The following is a 13,296-nucleotide window of genomic DNA, read 5'->3' on the forward strand; positions in this document are numbered from 1 at the left end:
AACATATTATAAAAATATAAAAAAACATAATACTTTTACTCACTTTGTACAGAAATATTATATTATAATATTTTTATATGTATTCTGATATTACTGAAAGTACTATAATAATATTAAAAAAAATATTATAATGAAACTGATTCATCCTATCAGTCGGTCCATAGAAAAAATATATATTATAGATTTAAAAAAAAAATGAAGGGCGCTTTCTTGAGGCAGAGAGTTTTGATCTTATTAGCAACAACCTGAGAATTAGTAACAACAATGGGTGCACAAAATGATGTTTCTGCAGGCAAACTACTTCGATCTCAATGTATCATACAGCTGAAGCATTATAACACAAAATACAATACAAAATGAAAAAAGAGAGACAGAGTGAAAAGCACTAAAGAAACACATTAGTTATCTATATGAGTCTCAAGATGATGATGTCCCCATCAGATGATCTGTTGTCGTCAGTATGATCATCACAGCCGAACACGCATGCCGAATCCATGCTTCACCTTCTCAACCCTGTCAAAAACTTCAGAATTAGCAAGAACAAATGCAAGATTGAGCGACGGTAGGACTTCTATGGAGCATCAAAGCCAAACATCACATGCATTCGAAAAATTGTAGTTGGGAGTCAGCTAGGTAATTAATCAGACCTTTGGATGATTACAAGCACAGCATAAATGTATAAAGGAATTAGTTGCTAGATGATCATTTTAAGTGAAGGAACTATGCAGTAATCTATGCGCACAAGGTGATGAAACTTCATGGAATCAAGAGAGGTTTGCATGCAGGAGCTCACGTTGGTGCCAGTTTGCCAAGACCATCTAGCTCTTCACCAGATGATTCATCCCAAACTTTCCCAGAAATCTCAATTATATAGGAACAACCTCTGGTCGCTCGAAGTCCTCGACCGACAAGCAAATCCAAATCCTTCTGATGAAGCTCTCTCCCATTCACAAGAACACCGGTATTTCCCCCGGCACAGTTCTTGGGCATAGGATAGTTGAATTCTTTAATAAACGGCTGCAAAAATGATATGTTATTATATTGTCTTGACCTGTTGATTGTAGTGATCATAGAATTCTGCATCCTATAGTTGTACTTACAGAAATTATCCCAAGGCAGGGATGCCCCATCACACCCCAAAATCCGGCACGATAGTCATACCTGAACGAGGAAGCAAAGCCACCGTCAAGAAACAAGATAGGATCTTAGCACTCGGTATATATGATCTACGATATGCACAGATAAACAGCTTATGTGAATTTGAGTCAGGCAATTGGATAGCAATCTAGTCACTATACCCAACCAGAAAAGGCAGTTCTAATTGTCCAGAATAGACATCTATGCACCGAAGCCTGGGCCAGCATTATAGACATGGCAGCAGCATAATTGCCGGTTGCCAACCCAATGATTGCACACAGTTGACATGGTCAACATGTGAAAGAAAGGCCATGAAATCCAATGCATATGACCAAACTCCGAAGACACCAGAAACAAACAAAGAACAGAAGCATAACTTATATGTGGAGAAAAGTTGAATAACTCCTACCTAAAATTATTTTGCTCACATAGTGTAACCACCAGCTCAATGTGGAGCAAGGAGCTAAACTCCTCGATGCCACAATTTAAAAGCTATGATTTCCTGGGAAACATTTACTGAGTTGTGGGTTATAAACCTACGTTTAACAATCATTAAGATGATAACTTAGTTTGGATGTTATGTGGAAAGCATGCATATACAAGAAGTTCAAAAAAAGCAACTTGTTTCTGACAAGAGTCTCACCAATAATGGCCAGGATAGATTGGACCGGCTTGCTTTTCAGCCTTCTTAATCAATCGATCGGGAATGGGGTGGTCATTAATTGAAACTTTAAATCTACTATGACCTAGTGATTGATTAAGAGGCCGAAAGCTCTTCTTTATCAGGCCAGCAAAGAATGAATCACCAGCCTTGATGATCCTTGGTTCAGTCTCATCTTTGCTTATCATGTCCCACGAGTCTCGAGATAAACCAGAAGGTGGATCCTCCTCATCTGACAAGTCCATCTCAGTAACCACTTGTACATCTTTTGTTGAGTTCTGCTTGAAGTTACCATTTAATGATGTACTTCTCGCCTGATCAGAACGGTTACTCTCACTTCCACTTTCAGATCCATCAGCTGCACGATCAGACAGTAAGTAGCCAAAATGTTCACGAAGTGGCAAACTTGGAACTCCTGATATTGCCTGAGCATCTGAGGGCATCCCGGGCAAGCTAGGATCATCCTTCTGCAAAATCACACTTTCTGGGCTCTCAACATATCCAGACGTACCAGGAGACAAAGATGACCCATACTCTTTCTCTGATTCCCTCGAGTGTAAATCATGTCCTTTTTCTTTCATCTCGTGATCATTGCTTGTGAAAATGTAAGGCAACACTAGTTTCTCATCGGTAGACTGGATACCATTGATTGTGCTATTATGAGAGGAGTTATTGTTCTCGGAAGACACACGTGAGACTGGTGTTGGGGCAGAAATAACAATCTTACTTCCATGGTACTGGATCGCAACTAACTTAAAGCAAGATCCACACTGCAGATTAATGTTATTCTTCTTCAGAAGCAAAGACTTTTCAGGTAGCTGCAGAAGCTCGAAACAACTCGAACAAATAGTAAATGGGGCAGCACCATCAATGGGTCGACAGGAACGTGCATTATTCTTGCTGAATTTGGTTCTACTGTGTGATCTTGGCTCAAGTCTGTGCAATGGAGCATTGTCAACCCTTATATTAGAGTTTCTGGAACCAATAATTGAGGGACCATCAACTCTGCAGAACTCATAATTATTGACGGGATACAGAATCCTCTGATGGCCAATAGTTGTGGATGGGGCTCTTGCAGGAAGCAAGAATGGTCTCTGGTAGCATTGCATACATGAGCAGGCAGGTTGATGATAGAAACCATCATGATGGTAAGACATAACAGGATCAAGAGCAAACTGTCCATAAAGGAAACCATCGACCTGTCTCGGTGGATATTCATGGGGTCGGTGAAAGGGAACTCTTCTTTGAGCAAATGGATCACCATAACCAGGTATGCCACCCTCAGCCGGCACATTAGAATATAAATTTACCATGGCAGCATTATGATCATGCAGTGTTGGGAAATACTGAGATGAATTCGGGTCTGACGATGATGAGGTTTCAGGAAACCATTTAACATGATCATGATGGACATAGGAACTCTTCGGCTTGTCTGAGGCCTCACAAGTTCGCTGCACTTGATCTCTCAACTCATCAAGCATTCTCAGAAGCCTTGCTCGGTCTTGTTCAAGGTAGCCTACTCTGCTAGCACCATCCATGTTCTGTCGACTTTCGCCCTCGACATTACCATTGATATAACTTGGATACCGATGACAGTCGGATGGGCCTTCATCACGCAGTGGAGCAGGCCAACCGTCTCCCACGGGAGCTCTCGGTGTTCGGACTTGTCTTCGCTGAGGCTCACGAGACTCATCTACCTGTTGTTTCATTTCTCTTCCACTCTCCATGCCTGTTTTACCCAATTCAGACACATCGTGGGTGTGCTTACTAATGAGAGTTTCCCAATGGCATTGATGCTTGGTATCGGCACTTCCATTTTCTTTGGGAAGATCATCTATCTTCATCAGGTCACTGTCTTTACATCCGGTCACAGAAACACCATGGGAACCCGCTGATCCATGTGATAGTGACTCCACCGTCCGATCATCTCCACTGCCCTCATGATGGATCTCTGCACTTGAATCTGAAACCATCGGTTTCTTCTCCGTGCAATGCTGCTCCAAGACCTCGAGATATTTCATGTTTTCTTCATTAGATTTCTCCGGTGAAGCTCCCGAACCTGGAACAGGTTTCTTGGCTGTATGATTCCCAAAGAACCAAACGATTGTTACCGTATAACCCTACCCCAAATGACTATCCTAATGTTTAGCAAGAACAAAACAGATAAAGATAAAAACTTCGTCAGCAAGAATTCACAGACGAATGAAGCTTGGGGCTCACCTTGGAGAGTAGCGCCACAGCCACCGCAGCGGTAGACTGCGAAATTGGCGAGCTCCGGGAGAAGCTTGTCGCACTTGGGGCACCGCACCACTCGAACCTTCGATCCAAGTCCCTCCTCCGCCATCTCTCTCGCATGGAATGAATCCTTCAAAAACCCTCTCAAGCTCCGATCCTTCGCCACCACCTCAAATTCTCCGATCAAAATCCCTCCTTTATAGCACCAAACGAGACAATGGACCAAAATGGAGTCACATTGGCGATGCCCAGAAAAATGGCACCTCAGAGAAAGAAGGTCGACCCCATTTCCTCGAACTTCTCCACGAAACAGAGATCAAAATCGCTCCTTTCTCGGAACCTGGGAAAGCATTCCGGTCATTCTTCCTCCCCACTTTATTCCGTCGCGCTTCCGCCTTGTGAGAGAGAGAGAAAAGAAGGATTCGAAAGCCAAAGGAGGAAGAGGAGAAAGGTGAGGTTTTGGCATGAGTAATCATGAGACGGCGAGAGCGGGAGAGAGACGAAGGGCGATCACCCTTCCCTAATCGAATCCGCTACCGCGCTGCTGAACTCGGCGATTTAATGAACTCCGGAGGCTCTGACCAACTAGAATCATTGGGATCAAAAAGCTGGATATCGTCTCCGAGTAATGGCTCACCTGGATGCGCATCCATCCGACACGGACACAGGTCGAGACGACTCTCCATAGCTGTGTTTTCTCATCATCGTCAACCTCGTTGCTTCCACATGGCCCCCATGCACGGACTGCTACCACATAGGCAGAACACAGCTTACCTTCGAGGACGACAGTCTGACCGCAAGTCTTCTCAGTCCAAGACAGCCTGAGTCGTTCTTTGATCTGCGACGTTTGTCTGCTTGCAGAAGCTCATCACATCTCTCCCCACATCCAGCTCATGGATCAACGATCTTGTTAATGTCTCCGTCGTTGCAAGAGAACTGTTTACCCTTGTCCCACTGGGAAAGACGGCAAGCGCAGCTTTAGGTGTGTCAGAGACAGCAAGGGGGCCCGTGGTAGCTGCGACTGATGGGTGTAATGACGGAGTTATACCTGATCGAAAGGAAGGGCTTTTATGGGATTTGGGAGGTTGGGCGGCACTTAACGCACGCCGAGGTAGCTGAGGAATCCGAAGTGGCGCAAAGCGGGGTGTCGTCCGGCGGGAGCTCGGACAAGCTTGCGCTTTGCGCAACCTCGTCTGCTGCGCACAAAGGGCCACCACGGAGCTTCTGCTGTGGGCCCAGCGTGAACCGGCCCATGAAGACCAGAACATTCACCCATGTGGCTCAAATTACCCGGCCCAGTTGAACCACCACGTCATGAACCAACTTGATTCGATCTCGACCGTCCACGCCCTCTCATTTCGCTCCACTCCATTTCTTCATGCTATAAAACGAGAACACAACGGCTAGGGTTAAAGCACCTCTCACCTTTCTCGGCTTGTTTTAGGGTTTTTGCTTCATCTCTCTTCGGCGATCTTGTTTGGGACAAGAAAGGCAAGATGACGGTGAAGCTGTCGAAGGCGGAGAAGAAGGTGGTGTACGACAAGAAGCTGTGCGGGCTGTTGGATGAGTACAGCAAGGTGCTAATCGCGGTCGCCGACAACGTCGGGTCCAACCAGCTCCAGAACATCCGAAAGGGCCTCCGCGGCGACTCCATCGTCCTCATGGGCAAGAACACCCTCATCCGCCGCTGTATCAGGATCCACGCTGAGAAGACCGGCAACAAGAACTACCTCAACCTCCTCCCTCTGCTTGTCGTGCGTTCTCCCCCCTTTCCATCTTGCAAGCTTTCTCTTTGTGATAGCGTGCTCACGTAATTTTCTTTCATTGGGACAGGCGATGAAAGATTATCTTTTATGCTCAGTATCTCTTGATGCTAATCATTCGTAGTTCGTTTTGGTTGTTCCAAGAACTTATTGTGTTCGTGCTGTTCAGGGAAATGTGGGACTTATATTTACCAAGGGAGATCTCAAAGAAGTTAGTGAGGAGGTTGCCAAGTACAAGGTATGCTAATGTTATGAGAATCCCTGTTGTTTTTCCAGTCTTGCTTCTTGCTCTGAATTCAAATTGGGATTTTTGTAGGTCCGTTGGGACAAGGTTAAGTCATTTTTTTTGCTTAAAGAATTTCAATGCTCAGATCCAATACAATGACACAACTTCATCACTGGAAAAATATTTGGTTCATTACAAGATGCATGTATCAGAATTCAAATGAAATAAGATATAAAATGATAAAAACATGCGAGTCTTGTGCTCGTGACTGAGTTGGCCGAAGTTCATTCTATGTAGCGCAGAAAATGATATTAATACCTATGAAATCCAATAGCATGGAGTAGTCATATGTATGAACTTCATAGGTATTCTATGTAGCGCAGATAAAGGCTCTATTCTTCTAATCCTATTGGATTTCATAGGTATTCATATCAGAATAATAACTTACTCAGAATAGACCCTTTATCTGAGTAAGTTATTCTGATATGCATCCTAACTTACAACTGGCGATCTTTAATAAATATGTCCATTGAGTTGAATTGAACTTGGATTTTGACTTGTTTTAATATGTTGATATTCCTTTTTCGTTTTCTTTATTTAAGATAGTAAGTATAAGAAGGTGATAAAGCATTTCAACCTGTTTTTGCTAGCTAGAAATATTTATATACACATTAGAAATGGTATACTCTTGTATCAACCCCTTCAAACATTACAAGTCAGCAACTTAGTTTACTAATAAATGCTTGGAATACCTTTTTGAGTGGCATATAATTGCAAGTCAGCAACTTAATTCACTATCAAGTACCTTAGACGGAAAATTCTTTGTCATGATATTCATAGGACAATATAATTAGTTTAATATGTAAGAGTAGGAATGATGTAGCTTGTCCCAAAGAATGTTCTGGTCTGAATTGGTGATGAGGACTTTCTTGACTGAAGTATGCAGATTAGACTAATATAAGGGAAGGTTTATTTGCTTCATAAAGCAATGTAATCTTGATTGAGCTAGTGAAAGACTTGATCCACCCTACCTATCACATCTATGACAACAGGTTTTTGTAAATAATCATTTTTTCATCTACTCCACCAATAGTTGGGCTGAAATCTGTGCCATTACTAATGATGCAGTGATGTTGCATTTATGTGTTCAGTTTCAACATTTTGTCACTATAGCATATTTGACAATGCTTGACACTTGTGAAGAAAATGTTGACAACATGGTTCATGACTGGCTAAATGATTGCATAATAGTCATTCAACTGAATCAACAAGATTTTAAGATGGTTGTAAATTCTAGATATCAGATTTTGCAAGATCATATTGTTTTTAAGGTCTATGCAAGTAGGGTTCTCCTTTTTCCTTTCTGCTGTCATTTCCTCTCATTGATCTACTTCTCTATGGTTTTCTTTTGCTATTGGTAAATTTTGAAGTAGAATTTCAGTTCACTTTTTTTCCTTCATCGTCAGGTTGGAGCTCCTGCGCGAGTTGGACTTGTTGCACCAATTGATGTTGTTGTTCCCCCTGGCAACACTGGATTGGACCCTTCACAGACTTCTTTCTTCCAGGTCAATAAGATAAATGTCTTGTATACCATACCAAATACCGTTTGTAGTTTCATACTGAAACTCATTTCTCTCAGGTGCTCAACATCCCAACCAAGATTAACAAGGGTACTGTGGAAATCATTACCCCTGTTGAACTGATCAGGAAGGGAGAAAAAGTGGGCTCTTCTGAGGCTGCTCTCCTTGCAAAGCTTGGGATTAGGCCTTTTTCGTATGGCCTTGTTATTCTGACTGTGTATGATAATGGATCGGTCTTCAGTCCCGAGGTGTTGGATCTCACAGAGGATGACCTCATTGAGAAGTTTGCAGCTGGTGTCTCATTGGTTACTTCACTGTCTCTCGCCATTTCTTACCCGACACTTGTGGCGGCTCCTCATATGTTCATCAATGCGTACAAGAATGTGCTTGCTGTTGCAATTGCTACAGAGTACTCCTTCCCACATGCAGAAAAAGTTAAGGAGTACCTAAAGGTATATTCATAATCTGAGCTATGGGTTCTAGTCCTGTTCTGCCATTGAATATATGTTCTAAATCTTATGATTGGTGCAGGATCCAAGCAAGTTTGCTGTTGCTGCTGCTCCTGTGGTTGCCGAAGATGCTGCAGCAGCATCTTCTTCTGAACCTGCAGAAGAGAAGAAAGAGGAGCCTGCCGAGGAATCTGATGATGACATGGGCTTTAGCTTGTTCGATTAGTGTGTTCGAGTTGCATAGAACAAGTAGCATTTGGAGGTTCCATAATTATCTTGTTGAGCTATTAGATTTTACTACCAAAATTTCTAGATGTCGTGAAGCTCTGGCTTTTCTCTTCTTGGCAAATGTTTTCTAGTTATTAAAATTTTCATACGTTACATGGGTGTGATATTACTAAGAGAATTTGCTTTGGGTGCATATCAGGTGGATCTGTTCGTCTGTTTCACAGGTTGAGATATAAAGAAAGAATTTTTTTTTTTTTAATCATCAGGTGGATCATAATGAAAAAAAATGGAAGAATTTTTGAAAAAGTAATTTTATAATTTTTTCAGAGCATTTTTATTTTAAAAAAATATTTAAACAGCGTCTTTTGAGGAGTTATTTTATCTATTTAAACTTGGATAGCTAATTTTAAAATTGTTTTATTTAAAATAATGGATTTGGATGTCTGATTCAGTAAAGCTTTTGTTGATTGATCCGATTTATTCAGTAAGGTTTAATATAAATTGATTGTTGCATTGTAACGCTGTCATAGTATTGATACTGATATGGACGAAGAAGCAAAATGTTTCTCTTCTATCATTGTCTTTTTCTTTATTCCATACGTGGATTATTATTGTTTATTTTCTTTTTTATTTTTATATATTTTTTCTTTCCTCTTGAATCAAGAATACCAAAAATATTATGTAAGTATACTATTATCTTTATTATTGTTCGATCATTATTTAAATAATTTAATAATTATTTAAATAAGATTATTTATGTATGTAAATTTATATGTAGTATGGTATTTAAAATATCTTTTCTTCTTTGATATTCATTGTTAAATTTGTGAGCCTGTAAAAAGATATTACATTTATCAAAGGTTTTGTACATTTATGTAAGTCAAAACTAGTTAACTTGTAAAAAAAAAAACATTGTATATATCTTACAGTTTCATTGTATTTTTGGTCAAAAATAATGTATCATATATTAGTAAAAATATTTTGATGGTTAAATTTCAAATATAAAAAATTATTATATGAGGGCATGATATTTTTAAAAAAAATAAAAAAATTAAAAAAATAACACACTATGCATGACTTGAATAATTCTAAAAAATATTTTGAAAATTTTAAATGAAAAAAATACTGACTTATGTCCATTTAGATCCAATTCAAACGTATCTAAAAATTTTTAGGATATTTTGAGATATCTACTATGTGATGCATTATTTTTAGATTTTGACCTACAATAATGAATTACATATTAGTAAGATTTTTTTATGATCAAATTTTTATCAAGTGTTTAGGACTATTTAGAAGGTTAAATGTAAAAAAAAAAATTACATTAGTGCATAATATTTTTGAGAAAATTTTAAAAATATTTAAAAATTAGAAAATAGCACACTATGCACATCCTGAATAATTCTAAAAATATCAATAAAAAAATACTGACATATGTCTATCTAGATCTAACTCAATAGTATCTTAGAACTTTTAAGGACATTTTGATAAATTTGGCTATGTGATGATGCACATATTAGTAAAAGTTTTCTGATGATCAAATTTTTATCAGGTATTTAGGACATAATTAGAAGGTCAAATGTCAAAAAAATGATACACTATGTAGGGCTTGAATAATTTTAAAAATAATAAAAAATTTTAAAATAGAAAAACACTGACATATATCCATCCAAATCCCATTAAAAGGTATTTAAAAACTTTTGAGGTATTTTGACAAGTCCTACTATGCAATATACTATTTTTGAATTTTGATAAAAATTGATGCATCACATATTAGTAAAAAAATATTTTATGGTCAAATTTTTAACAGGTGTGTGAGACTTAATTAGAAGGTCAAATGTTAAAAAACTTGTATTAGTGCATGATACTTTTATAGAAATTTGAAAAAGTTTTTAAAAATAAAAAATAATAAAATATGCATAAGCTAAATAATTCTAAAAAAATATTAAATAAAATTTCTAAAATAGAAAACATACTGACATATGTCCATCTAGATCAAATTTAAAGAGATTTTAAAAATTTTAGAACATTTTGACAAGTCCTACTATATAATGAAATGCTTTTAGATTTTAACCAAAAAATAATATATTGCATATAAGAATATATTTTCTAAGGGCCAAATTTTTATCAGGTGGTTGTGACCTTATTAGAAGCTCATATGTCTGATATTTTTGTGAAGATTTAAAAATTTTAGATAATTAGAAAAACACTTTGCAAGAGCTAAAAAATCTAAAATTTAAAGATATATATATATATATATATATATATATAATTTAAAGATATCTCTAAAATTTCAGGATATTTTGACAAGTCCTACTATGCGATGCCCATTAAAAAAAAAAAATTAGTAGAAGATAATGCATCACATATATATTTTCTGAAGGTCAAATTTTTATTGACATTTGGGATCTAATTAGAATATCAAATATCAAAAATATTATATGAGCACATGATATTTTTATTAAAATTTGAAACAAATAGGGAAAAATAGTAAATGACACACTATATAGGAATTGAAATATTCTAAAAATATAATTTAAAAAAATAAAAAAAGACTGATTTATATCCAACCGATCCTACTAGCGATGTATTACTTTTGAATTTTAGTAAAAAATAATGCATCACAAATTAATAAAAAAATTTATGACCAAATTATTATCAGGTGTATGGGATATAATTAAAAGGGTTAAATATCAAAAAACATGCATGTGTGTATGATATTATTATAAAAAAAATTTAAAAATAAAAAAATGGTACACTCTATAGGAGTTGAAATTTTTTGAAAAAAATATAAAAAAACACATAAAATAGAAAGAAAAAAAAAACTTACATATGTCCATCTGAATCCAATCTGAATATATCTTCTAAATTTTAGGATATCTTTTTAAGTCTTGATACGCGATGCACTATTTTTGGGTTTTGACAAAAAAAACTAGTCTATCGCACATTAGAAAATATTTTTTAAGAGCCTAATTTTTATGAGGTGTTTGAGACCTAAGTAGAAGATCAAATGCGAAGAAATATTGCATGAGTGCATGATATTTTGCTATAAATTAAAAAGTGAATGTGTTATTATTACCCTTTTAGTATTAGATTTTTTCATGGATTGCAAAAAAATATTGGTTTCTTTCTAATCATCGCATTGTAGGGAGGATCCTATTCCAGATGAAGTATTTTTAGTTCTTAATGATATTAATAGATAGACGTTAGGTGATATATCAAGTTTAAGTAGAGTCATTTACTAAATAGTTTAGGTTTTAAAGCTCTTTTCATAGGCTCAAATGATCCATTTTATTGTGATGAAGATAATGATAGTGGTAATATCTTTTGAAAATGAATTGGTGGAAGAGATAATACAAGGTTAGAAATCTTAATATTTATAATTCAGTAGATGTTGTTGGTAGGCAGGTTGCTTTAAGTGAGGACATGTATGATAATATTGAATAAGTGCTTGCTAAATACCATTATAATCAAGATGATTATGTGTTGTTAAACACACTAGTTTCTTTTATTGTAGTTGATGATTATTTTTATAATGATTTTTTCATTAGTCAGGTATAACATAAAAGTTATTTTCTTACATTTATTTGATATATATTATTTTATAACTCAAATAATGTCTTTGTATAGGTGTTTCAAGATAGGGTTGAATTTCAAAAAGCCTTAAAGATTATATTATTTGAAAAAAATTTGAGATTAAACATAAATATAAGTTGATATTAAGGACTACTAGAATCTAATAGTTGATATTAAGGACTAATAGTTGATATTAAGAACTACTAGAATCTATAGTTGCTTTGATAAAATAATGTATAGGTAAAAAATATATAATATATGCATTCGACAAAGTCCATCACTAATTCCTCATCACCACTTGGACTTAAATTTATCATCAACTTTTTCAAATCCCTATGGATTGATCCTTCAAATAAAAAAAGACTTATGCATAAGATACCTTTCGAAATTAAATACCTTTAGATAAATAATTTCTCTTAGATTAAATATAATATATACATCGGACAAAAAAAAAAAAAACTTATACTCCATTAGCTATAAACTTATTATTCTAGGATAATCATTTTATAATTATCGAGATTAATCTACGAGATATGAAAATATCATGGATATTCAAAAAATGACTAAATATAATATTTCTTATAATATTCAATGATAATAAGATTAGTTTTGCTTCGGTACTATAAAGATTCCAGAAAAATGATCCACAAAGTTTTGTCTACAAACTATTCAACCAAAATGACTTTTTGAACAGTCTTCGTCGTCGGAATGACCTAAGCCACAAGTATCAACAAATAAAACTATAAATATATAATTTAAAATTTATTAATAATAATTAAATAGGAATTTATATAAATAAAAACATAGATATGCTTAAATAAATATTCTTGCAATTGCAATTGACTTTATACATTCTATGCATATAATAAGTGTTTAATGATATGATTATTTTTTATTCAAAACCAAAAGATATTAGAGTTAACAATTCAATGAAAAATTATATAACTAGAAAAAACAAGGATAAAATGAAAAAAATAACACATTGTTCATATGCTCAAAAATTCATAAAAATACCAAAAAAATAAAAATAGAAAAATAATTATATATGTTTATAAGTGTCATGTTCAAAGTTTTTTTTATAAATTAGATCATTTTAAATAGTATATCTATGCAATGCACTATTTTTAATTTTTCCTCAAAAGTAGTATATCACCTATTAATAATTTTTTTTCTTAATCAAATTTTCTACATATATCATTGACCAATTTAGAAGCTTAAATATGAAAAAATATTACATAAATTCATTATAATTTGTTAGAAATACAAAAAAAAAGAGAAAATAAAAAAATGACATACTGTTCGAACGCTCAAAAATCCAAAAAAAAAAATATCAAAAAATTTCTAAAATAAAGAACTAATAACATATGTCCATAAGTGTCCTATTCATAGTCTTCCTAAAAAAATTAGATCATTTTGAATTGTGTATCTATGTGATGAACTA

The 13,296-nt window shown here is 35.4% G+C and overlaps 2 protein-coding genes across 3 annotated transcripts; one reads left to right on the forward strand and one right to left on the reverse strand.

The window, feature by feature from the left end:
* Nucleotides 1-273: 273 nt before the first annotated feature.
* Nucleotides 274-5,367, reverse strand: LOC135678793 (uncharacterized). Of its 2 annotated transcripts, none has more exons than XM_065191954.1 (5): nt 4,019-5,367; nt 1,781-3,857; nt 1,101-1,161; nt 794-1,017; nt 274-513 (listed from the first exon to the last, which is right to left on the reverse strand). In XM_065191954.1, the coding sequence occupies exons 1-5, from the start codon at nt 4,140-4,142 to the stop codon at nt 468-470; spliced, it is 2,532 nt and encodes an 843-aa protein (XP_065048026.1). In that variant the 5' UTR covers nt 4,143-5,367; the 3' UTR covers nt 274-467. The 2 variants fall into 2 exon arrangements, with proteins under 2 accessions (XP_065048026.1, XP_065048025.1); XM_065191953.1 differs by having other exon boundaries at nt 1,781-3,875; nt 4,019-5,044.
* Nucleotides 5,368-5,434: 67 nt separating this feature from the next.
* Nucleotides 5,435-8,472, forward strand: LOC135678795 (large ribosomal subunit protein uL10-like). The gene is made up of 5 exons (XM_065191956.1): nt 5,435-5,787; nt 5,966-6,034; nt 7,489-7,587; nt 7,662-8,054; nt 8,134-8,472. Exons 1-5 carry the CDS (start codon nt 5,530-5,532, stop codon nt 8,275-8,277), a joined length of 963 nt encoding a protein of 320 aa, XP_065048028.1. The 5' UTR covers nt 5,435-5,529; the 3' UTR covers nt 8,278-8,472.
* Nucleotides 8,473-13,296: the final 4,824 nt, after the last annotated feature.

The sequence above is a fragment of the Musa acuminata genome, chromosome BXJ1-7 (genome assembly GCF_036884655.1).
Source record: "Musa acuminata AAA Group cultivar baxijiao chromosome BXJ1-7, Cavendish_Baxijiao_AAA, whole genome shotgun sequence".
NCBI lineage: Eukaryota > Viridiplantae > Streptophyta > Magnoliopsida > Zingiberales > Musaceae > Musa > Musa acuminata.